Source organism: Eulemur rufifrons, chromosome 9 (genome assembly GCF_041146395.1).
Source record: "Eulemur rufifrons isolate Redbay chromosome 9, OSU_ERuf_1, whole genome shotgun sequence".
NCBI classification, from domain to species: Eukaryota; Metazoa; Chordata; class Mammalia; order Primates; family Lemuridae; genus Eulemur; species Eulemur rufifrons.
In genome coordinates, this window is record NC_090991.1 from 34373527 (window position 1) to 34391258 (window position 17732).

At 46.9% G+C, this 17732-nt stretch overlaps 2 protein-coding genes across 4 annotated transcripts; both read left to right on the forward strand.

The window, feature by feature from the left end:
* Window positions 1-1571: 1571 nt before the first annotated feature.
* GIP (gastric inhibitory polypeptide) lies at window positions 1572-5699 on the forward strand. Its single transcript, XM_069483129.1, has 5 exons — window positions 1572-1657; window positions 2867-3037; window positions 3854-3943; window positions 4704-4805; window positions 5690-5699. The coding sequence occupies exons 1-5, from the start codon at window positions 1572-1574 to the stop codon at window positions 5697-5699; spliced, it is 459 nt and encodes a 152-aa protein (XP_069339230.1).
* Window positions 5700-9377: 3678 nt separating this feature from the next.
* On the forward strand, window positions 9378-17721 carry SNF8 (SNF8 subunit of ESCRT-II). 3 transcript variants are annotated; one of them, XM_069482408.1, is made up of 8 exons: window positions 9378-9516; window positions 9903-9953; window positions 11333-11471; window positions 12783-12887; window positions 13661-13733; window positions 15271-15412; window positions 16433-16507; window positions 17490-17720. In XM_069482408.1, exons 1-8 carry the CDS (start codon window positions 9463-9465, stop codon window positions 17625-17627), a joined length of 777 nt encoding a protein of 258 aa, XP_069338509.1. In that variant the 5' UTR covers window positions 9378-9462; the 3' UTR covers window positions 17628-17720. The 3 variants fall into 3 exon arrangements, with proteins under 3 accessions (XP_069338509.1, XP_069338511.1, XP_069338512.1); XM_069482410.1 differs by lacking the exon at window positions 9903-9953; XM_069482411.1 differs by lacking the exons at window positions 9378-9516; window positions 9903-9953; window positions 11333-11471; window positions 12783-12887 and adding an exon at window positions 12903-13052 and having other exon boundaries at window positions 13659-13733; window positions 17490-17721.
* Window positions 17722-17732: the final 11 nt, after the last annotated feature.

The window sequence follows — 17732 nt, forward strand, 5'->3', positions numbered from 1 at the left end:
CTTGGATCTCCTAAATCTTTACAGAGTTGCAGTTATGATACCATCCTCTGAGTCCCCAAGGTGCAAACATGCCTCTTTCCTCCACTCTATCCTGCCCCTAAGCAGGAAGACAGCTTGTGTGTAAGTTCTCAGTCCACCCAGCTATCATTAGGAAAACCCCATGCTTCATGTTCCCCCAACATTCTCAAGCCCTTTTGGGACATCCCTCCGGATATTGTGATGGGGGCATTGCCACATCACTAAAGCCATGGGCCACTATCCAGAGACAGGGTTCAGATGACCACAGCCCACTCTCTCCCACCCAGAAGTAGCCTACTGTCTGGTGGGAGCGCCCTCCCTGCCAGCTAGTGCCCCCTTAACCAAGTCTGCCCTCGCCCAGCACCCTTTCTAACTGGGGCCGCCTACAAAGGAAGTAGGGTACAGACTAATGGGCCCTGTGCCCAGAAGGGAGGAGGAGGAAGAAAAAAAGGGGGTACTTAGGGTACCCTACCCACCCACGGGCAGGCCCCAGACCGCAGCTGGAGATATCCAAATGTTAATCACCAATTACCACAGATCAGGTGGAAAGGGCAACTCTAGTATGTGTAAAATGAACTTAATGTGGCAGGAGCCATGGGCTTAATTTCTTGAGATAAGATGCTTTTAGGCTAATCAGCCTGAGATGCCTGGATATAAAGGAGCTGGGCAGACTCTTCAGCAGTCTCCGAAGGTCCAGAAGTAGGAGGAAGGGACCCCCATCCTGTCCTTCTGGAAGAGCTGGAAAGGAAGTCTGGTAAGAGAAGCGGGACAGGGAGGGATGAGATGACCTGGGAGGGGTGGCTCTTGGCAACCCTGAGATGCTCCGCACCCTGGCATCTCGGTCTCTCTTTCTCTGTAGGAGAAACAAGAAGGTAGCTCCGCCGGTTCCTTTAACACCCATGTGACCAGGGCAGGAAGATCAGGTCTTGCCACCCACCCATCTCTAGGTCTAGCTTTGGTTTTCAGGGCTTGGGAAGAAAGTTCTCCACTGTTCTTCATTTCTACTGAAGACCCACTAGACGAAAAGAGTCAAGGCCTCCGAAGAAGGGTATAGGTCAGACTTTGGGAAGGAATTCCCTGCATGGAGATAGTTAAGCCTGAGAAAGGGGAGAATAGGATGGTTCTGTGTGTGATTTTCATTTAGGGCAGGAGGGCTGCAGTGCGAAGTAACAACCAACTGAAAGGCAGGAAGGCTGGTTGATATGAACTCTGGAGGGTTCTAAGGGGAGAATCTTGCCAAACCACATGCTACGATGTCTAGGGGCCAGGGGAGGGGCCCGTCCAGGCACAAGGGTCTTCAATTCTTTTTTCTGCCTGAATCTCTCTCCCCTTGCCCTCCTCCTGCCCCATTCAGATTCCACTTTCAGGCACCCCTCGACCTTCCCCAGGTGTTGCTCCAGACCCTTAGAAAAGGTCCGAACCCGAGGTCTCAGGCCCTCCCCAGTTTTGGAGCCTGCCTGGGCCCTGAGGCCCCCATGGGGCGTCACCTACTAGCTGCTCCCTCCGCACACCCTGGCCCTTTGCCCTCTCAGCTCAGGAAATAACTCTGGAAGATGGTGGCCATGAAGACGTTCTCTCTGCTGCTGGTGCTCCTGTTCCTGGCGGTGGGGCTCGGAGAGAAAGAAGAGGGTCACTCCAGGTAGGGGTGATGGGGGGAGGGGTCAGAGCAGAGGAGGGACTGGGGCTGACCAGGTTCTGGACTTGTTTCAAGGGGGAAGTGAGAAAGGGAGGGATCCCAGGCTAAGAGGAAGGAAGTTGGAGGGGAAAACCTGCTAGCAGTCTCAATGCAGAGTGAGCACAGAACCAGAGTGTTTATTTTGAGCTACTGCTGCAGTGAAGAGACTGTGGTTAGATCTCTGGAAGGACTGCTCAGTGGTTAAGTGTCTGAAGGAGATGGCAGAATCTGCCTTCCTAATGTTCATTTATGCATGCATTCAGTCACCTTTCAGAGAGGGCCTCCTGTGCACCAGGCACGGGGGATGTATGTATGTGCGCAGTGGCCCACAAATGCCTCCTGCCTTCGCAGAGCACACGAACCCAAGGGTGGGCAGACAAAGAACCACATAGGCATGTCACACATTGTCATGAGTCCTGTAAGGAAAAGCAGAGAATATGACCAGTGACTACGGAAAGGAGCTCTGGTTGTGTTTTCAGGACCAAGAAAGACTTGTCTGAGTAAAGAGTTGGGCTTTCTCAGATGCAAAGACAAACCATATGCCCACGTAAATTTGGCATTTGTAATTTGTAAATCGGAAACACGGCTGTCAGAAACACATACAAGGGGAGATAGCATCATGCAGATGTTAAGAACATAGACCTGAGCCCAGACGCCTGGGGGTAGATCCTGGATCTGCCACCTACACCAAGAGTAAATTAATCTCTGCGCCCTCGTTTCCTCATTCACAAAATGGGGATAAAAATAGGACCTACCTCTTAAGAGTGTTGGCAGGATGAAATGATTTTATGCATTAAAGGGTTTACAGAGTACCTGAGTCATAGTAAGTGCTTTTGTATGAGTTCACTGTTACTATTATTGAATGTGAACCAAAGAACTGAATCAGGAAAGGCCAGGGCAAGAGGAATAAAGGAGGGAACTGTGTGATTCAGTCCTTTGGGATGAGGGGGACCCCGATCCCTTTTTGCCCATAATCCACATTAAGCCACACACATCGAGGATGCAGGAAGGGGGCCCTAGAGCTGCGGATAAAGTCCCAGGGGTCCATGCATTGACAACATGATGTCTCCATAACAACTGACAAATGTCTGCATCCTGTTAGTGACAATCAGGTATCTTGGCATTGTGATTGTCACCTGCTCTCTGCCTCTTCTCTGGCGTCCTGGTTTCTAGCTCTCTCCCCTCCCTGCCCCTCAGATCCCATGCTAAGGTGAGCGGCTCCCGACCTCGAGGCCCAAGGTACGCTGAGGGGACTTTCATCAGTGACTACAGTATTGCCATGGACAAGATCCGCCAACAAGACTTTGTGAACTGGCTGCTGGCCCAGAAGGGGAAGAAGAATGAGTAGGTTGTCGCATGCACCCCCCGCCCTCCTGCCTTCCTGTGTACGTTCAGACCAGGTTGCCATACCTGGCCACACAGGCCATGAGATATGCAACTCCGGGTGGCACCAACTCCAGGTGGCACCTTCATTAGGGAAGGATGGGGAGTTAGACATGCAACCCTGTCCAGGACTCTGACTCAGCATCAATCTAGGCTAAGGGGGCAGAACATGGGCTGTTCTCCAATTCTTTTTTTTTTTTTTGAGACAGAGTCTCACTCTGCTGCCCAGGCTGGAGTGCCGTGGCATCATCACAGCTCATTGCAGCCTCAGAGTCCTGGGCTCAGGCAATCCTCCTGCCTCAGCCCCCTGAGCAGCTGGGACCCCAGGCGCGTACCACCATGCCTGGCTAGTTTTCCTACTTTTTGTAGAGACGGGGTCTTGCTCTTGCTCAGACTCAATTCTTTATTTCTAAGGGGAGGAGCTGAAAAAATACATGGGAGCTCAGAGAGGATCCTCAGGAGGATGGGGACAAAGGCAGGAGTACCTGAGCTGCTGCCAGTGACTGTTTGGTGGTGGCTGCTTTAGACTTTGGAAATAGGATCAACTGTCTTCTCTTTCTCTCTTCTCTATGCCAAGTGTCTTTCCCCGCCCTCTCCGTTTTGTCAGCAATGGTAGATTCTGAAAAGCTGTTCGCTGGTGGAGGCAGCTGAAGACAAACAGTGGGTTGGTTAAAAGAGGTACCCTCTGCTCCTTACGGGTGAGGTACCAAAACATTCCAGCCTCCCTGGACTGGAGTCCCCGCCAGCCCACCCACTCCCTAATCTTTATCTTGCCAGCTGGAAACACAACATCACCCAGAGGGAGGCCCAGGCCCTAGAGCTCACTGGTCAGCCCACCAGCAAGGAGGAGGCAGCTGGGCAGCAGAGGTGAGGCAGCCGACAGGGGAGGGCTGAGCAGGGCCTCCCGCCCCGCCCCCACCTCATTGTTCCCTCTCCCAGACTCCAGAGCAGGGCCAGGGCCTGCCATAAGCATCCTCTTCCTCTCAGAGTTCAAAGAGGGCAAACTGAGCAAACTCCCGGAGGTCAGGTCAGCCCGAGCTTAAGGGAGAAGGCTCCGAGGAACAGGAGCGGCGTCCTTAGAGGGGTTTCTGGGCCAGGGTTTCTAGGACTGATGCTCAGTGTGCAGACATTCACTGAGTCAAAGCGGCGGGCAGGGAAGGAGAGACTTTAGGACCTGTCCTCGTGCTTCTCCCTGCAAGTCTCAGGTGGGCTGTCTGTGAAATGGAGGGGTCCTCCTAAGGCCAGTCCCCTGAAATCAGTTGTCCCATCTCTAAGGGAAGCCGGGAATCTGTGGCCCAGATCATTCCAGAGACAGAACGCCTCCAAAGTTCTCTGGGGCTTGGGGATGCATTCTGGAATACTTTCAGAGGTGAATGAGTGGACTATCTCACATCAGAATTCTGCTTGGCTTTGCCTGCATGAAGAGTCCATATTCCCCAGGCAGGCAGCGCTGGGTGGGGCTGGCAGAGAGGTGGCTCCGGATCTGAAAGCTGAGCTAACTGAGAGGCAGCTGTGTTGACTCCCTCCCCCAACCGGGGGCTGCCCCTTGGTGTCTCAGGCCCTGTGTTTACTCTCTCTGGGTGAGGCCCAGGCTAAAACAGTCTGCCTGGGGCTGTCTCCCTTGCAGCTCCCCACCCAGGAACCCCAGTGATGAAGATTTGCTGAGGGATTTGCTGATTCAAGAGCTGCTGGCCTGGTTGGTGGATCTGAAGGAGCTCTGCAGCCTCAGGTAGGGGGTTGAGTGGCTTTGGGCCTGCTGCACGGTGGTTATAAGGTTGAGTTGAGAGGTCAGACATGGATTCAGATCTTTGCCCCAACACACGCTGGCAAATTACTTAGCCTTTCTGAACTTCAGTATTTTCATCAAATCAGAATGACTGAAACCATTTCATGGGGTTGCTGTGAGGTTTAAATAAGATAATGCAAGTGGAGAGCTGAGGGCCACATCTAAGGAACACTAATAGCTCGGCAGGGTTAGCTATTATTACAGTTTGCTTTCCTCCTCAACTTCCTCCAGGAGAGGTTCTGCTCTCGCCTTCCCTGCCTACCAAGCTAAGCTGCTCATCCTATTCTCTCAGCTTTCCCTCTGTACCCTTGGGCCATAGTACCTTCCTGGTGATGGAACCCCTCAACTGGTGGCATATTGCACTTCTCTGTAGCCACTTCTGGCCTCAATGATCTCTTGAATCCATTGCACCAGCTAGGAAATCCTTCAGTCTATCCATCATGTCCCAGAATCAAGGGACTAAATATTATGGAGAGACCCAGCCACCTAAAGGGTGAGACAGGACAGTCATTCAGGATGCAGACACCGAAGCACAGAAACCAAAATGTGTTCAGACCCTGATGCTGGGCAGCTCGGGAGGAGTTGAGGGAGCAAATCTGGGATAGGAACCTGTTGAGGGTAGCAAGGGAGAGGAATGTGACCAGACCAATGGAGTAGGGAGGTGGGTCACAGTCTCTGTACTTCTGTGAAGTATTTTGATCACTTACCATTAAAAAGGTGATTTGGAGGTAGGAGTGGTTTGACGATGGCTGAGTGCCAGAATAAACTAGCCTGGCTGACTCCAAGTCGATAATGACCTTCCTCTCTCCTTTCCCCACTCTGCCCAGGTCTCGGTGACTCCGATCAAGCCCAGCTCAGGACTGGACTCTGCCCTTCATTTACTCAGCCCCTGCCTCAGTGCCTCTGGAGAACCCAAGAGAAAGCAAACCAATAAAGTTTACTCTGGGATAAATCGCTGTGCCCAGTGTGAAAACTTATTCGAATGTTTACTGAGTGCTAACAAGGCATGTTTTTTGCACCCAATGAAAAGGAAATATGGTTCTTACCTGGATCTGTTAATTCATTTCTTTACTTTAGAAGCATTTTTTAGTACTAAACATTGGTAGGGCTGTGCTAAACACTGCATTATACAGCAATGAAGAAAATGCACACATCCTTGCCCTTGAGGAGTTCAAAGTCCAGCGACAGAGAAAGACCTTAATCTTTAAGCACACAAATACATTAACAATCACAAAGTATGCTGAGTTATATGAAGAAAGACTAAGGTGCTATGGGAGAGGACAGGGAAGCTTTCTTCTAGATGGAATAGGGTGGCCAGGATGGCCTGAGAAAATGACATTTAAGTTGAGTGAGATTTGAAGGATAAAATGGCCAAAGAATGAGGGGAAGGCTTAATAATATAAGCCGGTGTTATTATTATACAGCAAAATGGGCAACGGGGAGGACAGCACGAGTGCAGGCTGGGAAGGTGGACAGAGGCAGGGCCTTAAAGATTTTGAATGTTATCCTCAGTGCAAGCTTAAAGTTCATTTTTTTAATTTATTGTTTTTCTTTTCTTGATCAGATTCATCATATTCAAAGCTTAAAGTACTTGAAGGATTTTAAGCAAGAGCATGTAAGAGGAGATCTATTTGCATTCTCTATAAAAACAATCACTCTGAAGATAGGACTTTATTGACATGATGGGATGAAAGGGGAAGAGGAAGACTCTTAAGAGACTCTTACAGGGTTCCAGGACAGCGATGATGGTGGCTCAGACTAGGATGATGTTAGTAGGGTACAAACTCAGTTTGTCAAAAAGTCAGTATCTTTGTGCTCCGGTGGTCAAAGTGTTCTTTCTCACTTCAGTCAGCTGCCACCTCCCAATATCCTCCACTCAGAGGGCAGAGCTCGTTCCTTTTTCCTCTTAGCTTGAGTTATATCTGCCTGGATGCCCTCTCCTCTCCTCTCCAAGTCACATTTTAGCAGACTCAAGTCAAACACACCTAAATTCAAATCCCTTCATAGGTCTTGGCAAGTTACTTTTTTCAAGCCTCAGTTTTTTGCTTATAAAATGATAACAAATATTTAATAACTGTATTTCTTAACTCATTTATTGGCAGAACAAAACGAATAAAAGAAGAAATAACTACCTCATAGGGTTGAAGTAAATATTAAGAGATGCAGGTTAGGCTGGGCTCGGTGGCTCATGCCTGTAATCCTAGCACTTTGGGAGGCCGAGGCGGGAGGATTGCTCAAGGTCAGGAGTTTGAGATCAGCCTGAGCAAGGGTGAGACCCCCGTCTCTACTTAAAAAGTAGAAAGAAATTATCTGGACAACTAAAAATATATAGAAAAAAAATTAGCCGGGCATGGTGGTGCATGCCTGTAGTCCCAGCTACTTGGGAGGCTGAGGCAGAAGGATTGCTTAAGCTCAGGAGTTTGAGGTGGCTGTGAGCTAGGCTGATGCCACGGCACTCTAGCCCAGGCAACAGAGTGAGACTCTGTCTCCCCGCCCCCTCCCCAAAAAAGAGATGCAGGTTAGAGGATACAAAGCAGCAGATATATGGATGGACAAGTCTGGAAATCTAATGTACAACATAGTGACTATAGATGATAAAATTGTACTGTATTTTGGGTTTCATGGTAAATGAATAGATTTTAGCTGGGCTTGTCCCCTCCAAATACACATACACACACACACACACACAAAGTTTGGTAACTATATAAGATGATGGATATGTTAATTTGCTTCACTATAGTAACCTTTTTACTATCTACACATATCCCATAACATCATGTTGTATACTGTAAGTATTAGAATAATACTTTTTTTTTTTTTTTTTTTTGAGGCAGCATCTGGCTGTTGTCCAGGGCTAGAGTGCAGTGAGTGGATCATAGCTCACTGCAACCTCAAACTCCTAAGCTCAAGAAATCCTCCTGCCTCAGCCTCCCCAGGAGCTGCGACTACAGGCATGCAGAAACACGCCCGGTTAATTTTTGTATTTTTTGTAGAGATGGTTTGTGTGTGTGTGTGTGTGTGTGTGTGTGTCTTGCTTTTCCTCAGGCTTTTCTCAAACTCCTGGCCTCAAGCAATCCTCCCTCCTCGGCCTCTCAAAGTGCTAGGATTATAGGTGTGAGCCATCATGCCTGAACAGACCTTACTTTAACATGTTCAAAACCATTCTTTATTTTCCCAACTTCCTCTTTATTCTGTGGCACCCCCATCTCTGAATGGCACCACCCTGTTGCCCCAGCTAGAAAACTGAGCATCCCTCTTTCTTTCGTCACTCCTGCAGCGCCCATTTATCAGTTTTACCACTTTACCTTCCTTTTTTTTTTTTTTTTTTTTTTTGAGACAGAGTGTCGCTTTGTTGCCCTGGCTAGAATGAGTGCCGTGGCGTCAGCCTAGCTCACAGCAACCTCAGACTCCTAGGCTCAAGCAATCCTACTGCCTCAGCCTCCCGAGTAGCTGGGACTACAGGCATGCGCCACTATGCCCGGCTAATTTTTTTTCTATATAGATTTTTAGTTGGCCATATAATTTCTTTCTATTTTTAGTAGAGACGGGGTCTCGCTCTTGCTCAGGCTGGTCTTGAACTCCTGACCTCAAGCGATCCACCCGCCTCGGCCTCCCAGAGTGCTAGGATTACAGGCGTGAGCCACCGCGCCCGGCCAACCACTTTACCTTCTTAATATCTCCTGGATCTATCCTATTCTGTCCTCACCGCCACTATCTTGGTTCTGGCCATTATATCTAGTTTAAATTACTACAACACTAGAGTAATTTTTCTAAAACAAAAATTAGATCTTATTACTCCCTGACTCAAGAGTCCTCCATATGCTCCTTGTAAGATTCAATAATGCTATCAAAATCACCTACAGAGCTTTCTAAACACACAGATGACTGATTCCACCCAACAATAAATAACAATCATAATTGATATTTATTTATGTGCCAGGCATTGCACTATATGCCTTCTTACATGTTTTCTTACTTAATTCTCACGAGATTTCACGAGTAGGCATTATTCTATTTCACAACTGTGGGTTGTGAAACACAAGAGATTAGGGAATTTGCCTGAAGTTACTGGACCGTATGTAGTGGACCCGAGCTATAGAGCCAGGCAATCTGACTCCAGAGTTCAACTTCTTTAACTGCAAGGGCCTTTCAAGTCACAATCTCTGCATGTCATTCCAATAGGTTAACTCCGTTAGGGCAGAATGGTTCCTGTTTTACGCTCAATATGGAACCCTCCATGGCCAACACAGCGCCCGGCACGTAGTAGGTGATCCATGAGCATATGTTGACCCCCCAGGCGGTGGGGTGCCAGTCGCAGAAGACCAGGGCAGTAGGCGCCCACGTGGGCGGGACGCGCGGGATCCCCACGCCTTCCCTGCCGCGCGGCTTTGCCGAGCCCCGCCACCCTCTGAAGGCGGGGACGCGGGGCCCGCGACGCCGGGAGACTCCGGACGCCGCGGCAGGAAGTGGGGCGCGTGGCTTCCGGCGCGTGCAGATGACGCGAGGGCTTGGGCTTCCGCGTTGGGGAACAGGCGGCGGAACCCGGGACGGGGAGAGCTGGGGTCCCGGCATCCGGGCGGCCCGCGGGCCCACGGCGGGGATGCACCGCCGCGGGGTGGGAGCCGGTGCCATCGCCAAGAAGAAGCTTGCCGAGGTGAGGAGGAAGGCAGCAGACCACAGCCCACCCTGACCCGAGAGAGACGGAATTCTCCCGGAGCAGAGTTCTGTACCCTTTAATCGCCTCCCAACAGAATCCGGCAGGTTTCTCCGGCCCCGGGGAAGTGAGGTTCTCCAACTCTGTGGTTTGGAGTGTCAGCATCTCCAGATCCACCAGCCCTTTCTTCCACTTACCCAAATTTGACCACAAGAGGGATTCTACTTCGGAACCTACAGTCGTTGATTGTACTCCCTCCCCCTATTCTTCTCCCTAAAAAAACATTTAAGAAAGACCCTCCTCTTTTCATACTATAGCTGTGGCAGCACAAGTGGGAGCCCCCAGCGCCCACTCTCTTAACTTATGCTTGTCTCTTTGTCTGACAGGCCAAGTATAAGGAGCGAGGGACTGTCTTGGCGGAGGACCAGCTGGCTCAGGTGAGTTGCTTGGAGGGATTTTGGCAGGAAAGGAGACACAACAGGGCTGGTCAAGACGCCTTTGATGTAAACTTCATTGTTTAGATTGAATTAAAAATAGGATGTTTGGCCAATTTTGATTTCTGGGCTGCTAAGATCTTTTAGGTGATTGCAAATAACAATAATAGCTAACATCTTTGAGTGATTACATGCTTATAATGTCCCACGCATTTCTCTATTTTCTTTGCATACACTCTCTTGTTCAGTCCTTATTACAATCCCATAAGGAAGGAACTCTATTATTCTGAATTTGAAGTTAAGGACACTGAAGTGTTAATTTGTCCAAGGTTATGATATTGTTAGTAAGTGGTAGAGCTGTTTGATTTAGGTCTCAGAATAAAATGAAAGTATTGCCTAACCTGTGGCATCCACCACCACCATGGTAACTTCTAGGCACACACCAGGATGTGTGTGAGTGATGGACGTGCAGCTCCTGTGCAATTTCCTTCTCTAACACTTCCTTTTTCTGTACATGCTTTGAGTTTACTTAGTTATTGTGATTGTTGAAGAGGGGGAGGAGACAGTTAAGCAGGGAAATGGGTCTTTGCACTGAGGAAAAATAGACACAGGCTGTGCTCTTCAAAAGCTGCCACTCACAGGAGAGGTGGCACACGAGAATCAACTGAAAACGGTGATTTTAAGAATTTGGAGCTTTTTATGTGGCAAAGGAGAAGGAGATGTTGGGCCAGGAGTGGTTACTCTTGGTGGGATAAAAGGTGGGCTTTGTTTCTTAGGAAAAGAGAAGGGGTAATACAAATAAAAAATTGGAAAATTCCCAACCCTTTTGTATTTAGCACGGAATGCAATCGGTAGACCCATACCCGCAGCTAAAGAGATTCTTTAGCTGGTGTTGATCCTCAAGGAGTTCCACGACTCAAAGGCTATACAAATTCATGCCAGGCTTTGTTTTTTACTATCTAGCCTTTGTCAGTGGCTAAAAATTTCCTACTGCATGAACACCGCATTCCCTCATTTCTAAGAGAAAATGGATGATCAGGTATACCTCTAATTTAATGACACTTTTTGTGGGAAAAAGAAAAGTACCACATTATATGTGCATGTTGATTCATAGATGCAGCCTGATTGTAGAACAGGAACACATGAAAAAAGGTGTATTTTAGAATTAGGGAAACACAGTACAGAAACACATTTCTGCTGACAACAGAACTGTGAAGTAGAGGCAGGGATGAAAAGAAAGAGACAGTAAACAGCATAATGGTAGGCCCGAAGGAGACGGGTTATTTCAGCCCTTGCCCTGCCAGTAGGCCAGGGATTTAATTTTGGCATCTGATTATCACCTGACTGGGCTGCCCTTAACCTCCCCTTTGTCCATCCAAAAGATGTCGAAGCAGTTGGACATGTTCAAGACCAACCTGGAGGAGTTTGCCAGCAAGCACAAGCAGGAGATCCGGAAGAATCCTGAGTTCCGTGTGCAGTTCCAGGACATGTGTGCGACCATTGGGGTGGATCCTCTGGCCTGTAAGGAGTTGTCTGTAGGGGTCCAGTGTTTTCATAGGGTCCTTAAGGGACAGAAGCTCACCTAGTTGTCATCACTACTGTTGGGGTATCCTCTAGAAGGGCCTGCGGGGAGATTCAGAGGATGTCATCTTTAGAGAGTGCCTCGCAGGATGGCTAGTGCCCAGTCTGATGGGGAATATAGAGAGGCTGAGTGTGGGCCATGTAGCCAGTGTCCAGGGTCTTCCCCTGAATTGTCTACAGTGGAATTTTTTTATGGCATTTTCCCCCTTTATGAAAAATATTTAAATTTTAATAAAAGTAGTATGTGATCATGCAGTCAACAAAGAGCTATATAAAGGAAGTGAAATTCTCCTCACCCTGTCCCATAATTACAGAGATAAGTACTGTTGACAATTAAAGGTACAGTCACTCGCCACGTAACATTTCAGTCAACAATGGACCACATCTGTGACCGTGGTCCCATAAGATTATAATACTGTATTTTTACCATACCTTTTCTAAGTTTAGATATGCACAAATACTTACCATTGTGTAACAGCTGGCTACAGTATTGAGTACAGTAACATGCTGTACTGTTTGTAGCCTAGGAACAATAGGTCACACCATATAGCCTAGATATGTAATAGGCTATCCCATCTAGGTTTGTGTAAGTCCACTCTGATGTTCTCACGACAGAATCACCTAACGATGCATTTCTCAGGATGTATCCCTGTCATTAAGCAACATATGACTGCATATTCTTCTAGACACCTTTCTCATATTTATAAACTTTCTTTTATTAATACATATATGGATTATATTATAATTACCACTACTCTGTAACCTGCTTTTTTCACTCCATAAAATATTGTCTTCAGTGGATTTTTCAATGCCAAGTCTACATATTCTCTCTCTGTCTTACCTAGACCACATCTCCCGTTATATTTCACCGTATGCTTTGGGAAACGAAAACTCGTATTTTCAGTATCTGGAGCCAGAATTAGCAGCCAAGCAGAAATGACTTTTAGATTGCCCACTGTTTGGAACTACCTGAGCCTGTTCTGCATGAGTTACCAAGAGTCAGATTATTTCAAAGAATGCTGAGTAGCAGAATGACTGGGCTTGGCAGGGAAGACTTCCCATAGGATGATAGATGTTTTTAATCCTTGTCTACGGCCATACCACCCTGAACGCGTCCAACCTCGTCTGATCTCAGAAGCTAAGCAGGGCTGGGCCTGGTTAATACTTGGATGGGAGATGTTTTAATCCAGCTTTGAAAGAAAAGGGATGTAAATTAATGAATAACTGAGGTTTTGTTTTTCTGTCTTGTAGCTGGAAAAGGATTTTGGTCTGAGATGCTGGGTGTGGGGGACTTCTATTATGAACTGGGCGTCCAGATTATCGAAGTGTGCCTGGCGCTGAAGCACCGGAATGGAGGTGAGGGTGCCTAGGTCCTGTGAACTGGGCTCTGGACTTGTCTGACAGGGAGAAAACCTTCAGAGATTATTTTTTCCATCCTGCTGTCTACAGGCCTGTAAGGTCTTGAGACAAGCACCTTAGTTGTTTCATGCAGTTGAACCTATGGCAGGTCTCCATGGCCAAGGATAAATAGAATTACCTAAATGACTGTCTCTGTTTTCCAAAGATCTTTGACCAGGAAGGTCTAGAGCCCCTCAGTCATTACAGAAAATAATAGGGTGATAGGAAATAGGCCTTTTTCCATGATGTATGATGTGTTTTGGGTTATGATTTTCTCATTAGTAACTATAGGCCTGCACTGCCTCTCCAGGGTACGGTAATGCCATCTGAGTCTGTCCTCCCTACAATGTGACCTTAAAAATGGTCATCTGGTGGTGCCATCTTTCTTAATAAGCACATTGACTGGCCTGTGTTGAAGTTAAAACTTAAAACCTGTTATAAATCATCAGCTATAAATAGATATAGCCTTGATGTCAAGAGAACATTTGTAGTTTTTCAGAGATGATCCTGCCTTTGTTTTTAGGAGATTTTCACAGGTCTTACTCTACTGAAGGTCTTAACAAGGTCTCAGAACCCGTTTCTCATATATGGCCAGAAGTGAAAGAAATTTAGGAACTAGAATGCTGTTTGCTACTTGTAGGCTACTAGAAAGTAATGACTGTCCATTTATTTAAAGTGGTTGCAACCGTAAGGGTAATTCTTCATCTGCTTTCTGTCCCCCTCTCCAATAGGTCTGATAACTCTGGAGGAACTACATCAACAGGTGTTAAAAGGAAGGGGCAAATTCGCCCAGGATGTCAGCCAGTAGGTCTTGCCTTCAGACTCCTTGGAGTATAGAAAGATATCTTTAAAAATCAGATGGGAATCTTTTCTCCCTACTTCTTAGAGGTCTAGACTAGCTTAGGAATCTGTATGATCAGAATAAAATATAGTTTCATTTTAGAAAATGGAAAATAGCTATAAGAAACAAAATCATTATTTCTCAACTAAGCGATTACAACTGTTATACATTTTGATATATTTCCTTCTAAGTATTTTTTTCATGCATACACATGTATTATTTTTTAACATACTTGGGGCAGTATATCCTCCTGAGATTATTTGAGGCCAAGGAGACTAGAGTAGGTGCCTAGAAAGGATGGGGAAGGAGGTTGGGGATGAGACGATGGGTATAAATTGATGTGGTTCACCTGCCTCTATGTGTGAGTCCAGTTTGAAAGAAGATAAAAGGCTGTTTTTGATGTAACTCCCAAGGAGCCAGCCTTGTATGAGATCATGAAGCCCGGGAATATCTAAAGAGAAAGTGATGACAAAAGATACTAGCCATACTTATTGCAGGTTAATTCTCATGGAGAGTGGGTGAGTTAGTGCATTTGAAACCGATTTTAATTTACTATTCTAGAGGGTTGAAGAAAGCATTCCAATCTTCCTAAAAGTCCCCTTTCCCTGGCTGGTTAGGTGATACATATTTGAGATTTGGCAGAGGTGGCAAACTCTCAGTGTGTGGGCTGGATATAGGATCTACATGCTGTTTTTTTTTTTTTTTTTTTTTTTTTTTTTTTGAGACAGAGTCTCACTGTGTTGCCCCGGCTAGAGTGAGTGCCGTGGCGTTAGCCTAGCTCACAGCAACCTCAAACTCCTGAGCTCAAGCGATCCTACTGCCTCAGCCTCCCGAGTAGCTGGGACTACAGGCATGTGCCACCATGCCCGGCTAATTTTTTCTATATATATTTTTAGCTGTCCATATAATTTCTTTCTATTTTTAGTAGAGATGGGGTCTCGCTCTTGCTCAGGCTGGTCTCGAACTCCTGAGCTCAAACGATCCGCCCACCTCGGCCTCCCAGAGTGCTAGGATTACAGGCGTGAGCCACCGCGCCCGGCCTACATGCTGTTTTGTGGGTTTTTTTTCCCTGATTTGAGTCAGTTGTCAACTAAGAAATCAGAAAACCTGGCCTGAATTTCCAAATGGCAATAATCAGCTGGGTTTCCCGCTTTAAAGTGGATAAGCATTCTCTAGTTTGCCCCAGTTCACACTACTCCCCAGAGTCTCTTTAGCTCGCTCATTCACATTTCCTGATGAGCTCCTGCAGGTGTATTTTTAACCGCTGTCTGGATGTTGGAATTAATGGTTTGCTGAGTGGAAAGCCTGACTCCTGTAACATCTCCCTCGAATGCTCAGGCACCATTTGGTGCTCTTTATCCCTGACTTTTTACTGACATAGTTGAGTGTCGTGCAGCCTTTTGAATCTACTCTCAGAGTATCCTGCCCAGGGCAGAGCTGAAACTAGCATTGTTGGGTCTGATCTGCCAAGGGTCTTTAAGCAGCTCTTCCTCACCTCAGAGACGACCTGATCAGGGCCATCAAGAAACTAAAGGCACTTGGCACTGGCTTCGGCATCATCCCTGTGGGCGGCACTTACCTCATTCAGTCTGTTCCAGCTGAGCTCAATATGGATCACACCGTGGTGCTGCAGCTGGCGGAGGTACTGGTGCGCCTTCTGAGAGTGCGTGCGTGCAAGGAACCATCCGGGATGGGAGGCGGGAGCCGTTCTGAGTTCCTCCTCCCCATTCCTCAGGTCTTTTGCTGAGACTGTCTTATGGATGAATTACTCAGGCCTGTGCTGGTTCAGCAGACGTTTATTGAGCAGCTACAGTGCAAAGCACTGGGCTAGGCTGAGGGGCATATAAAGATAGGTATGATATAGTTCCTGCTCTCAAGGAGCTTACAGTCTAGTCAGAAAGACAGACATGCAGACAACTAACTATATTTCCTTGAGTAGAAAGACTCTTTGATGTCTTTGGAAACTCCCCCCACCCTTTTTTTTTGAAACTACTTTATAGATCCTTTAAAACAGATTTTTTTAAAACCTTGTTTGCGATCCCCCATCCCTCAGCATGCCTTCAGCATACACCATCTTCCCCCAAGTCCCCATCATGTATTTAAGGAAGACATGTTCAGTTTTCTTTACAACATAAAACTAAATCAGGGAGGGGCTTTTCTATATTAGGGGATGATAGAGTGAGGCAGGGCAAGGACTGAATAAGTATTTTAGATTGCTAACATTTTATGATTATCACCATTCCTTCCTATCAGTTAATCATTCTGAATCTTCCCTTGTCATACTCTAGAGTTTTCTGCGGAAGTCTAACTTAATATTAGTATCAGGGATGCCACTTTGTAAGATTAAACCCACTAACCTACCTCTATCATCCTGAAAGTCACCTCTCTCTCCCTCTCCCTCCCTTCTTGCCCCTACCCTCTCTGCTGGGACCTTTAAACATTCTTTTTCTGTGCACCCCCAGGCTTGCCCCAAGGGCAGCTCTTCCTTCTGTGGGATAAATCTCTTCTTCCCAGGCAGGTGCTGGGATCTAAGGGAAAGTGCACTTTTAAAAAATTTATTTATTTATTTAATTTTATTTATTTGTTTATTTTCTATCTTGTCTCTTGCATGGAATGAAAGTGCACTCTTAACTGACCCCATCCCCGTTCCTCCTTTTTTCAGAAAAATGGCTACGTGACTGTCAGTGAAATCAAAGCTAGTCTTAAATGGGAGACCGAGCGAGCGCGGCAAGTGCTGGTATGTGACTTTGGAATGGTCCAGAAAAGATGGGTCTCAGATGGGAGGAGGTGGGTGGATGGGTCCCACACAGGCAGGGGCTTCAGCCTCACTTTGCTGGCCTCTTGCCTTGAAGGCTACCACTGCCATGCTAGAAGGAAGCCTAGCATTTCTCTGTAGATGGCACTGAGAGGGCAGAACTCACCAAGGCAGGCCTCTAACCGTGGCATGCATGTGATACCAGGCTGCCATGGCTCCTGGGGAACCTCCGACACCTGGTTGCTCTCCTGAATATGCTGAGGCTGGAGTTGCTGGTCAGGAGGTTAATACAGTTTGTACTGGAAGTAACACTGTTAGTACAGAGTGAAAGGAATTATTAACTACTTATGATAATTATCTATAATTATACACTAAGCATTATATTGCATATTATATAGTATATAGCTTTATATACACACATTTCGTGGTACTGATGAAAGACTGATGTGAAGAGGGAACAGCATGAGAATGTAGGAGCCCTGGCTTCAGCACCTTTTTTTCCTTATCCAGGACTTTTGATTTTATCTGTAAAATGGGGATAACTTAATTACCTAATGATACCAGGTAGAACCAACCCATTCTGAGCCTATTTCCAGCATCTGTTACACATAATTCAAAGATAGATAGAACAATGATAGAACCTGGGAGAACAGAGGCAGTGATTTGCTAAGGCAACACAGCAAATACCTCTGTAGCCCTGTGTTCTCTCCACTGCATCCCACTATGCTTGGCTTTACCCTTTTCCCCAGCAGCACAAGTTAAATGACTCGGTGGCATTTTTCATACTTCAGGCAAAGGACAAGGCCAGACAGATCATTTCAGTGTTTGGTTGTGTAAATATGTGAAGGCACCTGTGTGTAGATTTCATTTGCAAACCTCACTGAAGCCAAACTGGGTTTGGGGAGTGCTGATCTACCCTACTTGTGGAACCTCCCTTCTCCAATCACTCTTCCTTTCCCTACAGGAACACCTGCTGAAGGAAGGGCTGGCCTGGCTGGACCTGCAGGCCCCAGGGGAGGCCCACTACTGGCTGCCAGCTCTCTTCACCGACCTCTACTCCCAGGAGATCACAGCTGAAGAGGCCAGAGAAGCCCTCCCCTGACTGAGAGCATGGAAGGGCACACAGTAGGCAGGGAGAAGAGGGAGGACCTCTTGGTGAATAAACCTGGACAATTTTGTTTATAAAAAAAAAAAAAATTAGAAAAAA

Coding starts and splice junctions, on each gene's coding strand:
- GIP (XM_069483129.1), top strand. CDS start 1,572: ATGGTGGCCATGAAGACGTTCTCTCTGCTGCTGGTGCTCCTGTTCCTG. Junction 1,658..2,866: donor AAAGAAGAGGGTCACTCCAG/GTAGGGGTGATG, acceptor CCTGGTTTCTAG/CTCTCTCCCCTCCCTGCCCC. Junction 3,038..3,853: donor CAGAAGGGGAAGAAGAATGA/GTAGGTTGTCGC, acceptor TTATCTTGCCAG/CTGGAAACACAACATCACCC.
- SNF8 (XM_069482408.1), top strand. CDS start 9,463: ATGCACCGCCGCGGGGTGGGAGCCGGTGCCATCGCCAAGAAGAAGCTT. Junction 9,954..11,332: donor CGGAGGACCAGCTGGCTCAG/GTGAGTTGCTTG, acceptor TCCATCCAAAAG/ATGTCGAAGCAGTTGGACAT. Junction 12,888..13,660: donor GCTGAAGCACCGGAATGGAG/GTGAGGGTGCCT, acceptor CCTCTCCAATAG/GTCTGATAACTCTGGAGGAA.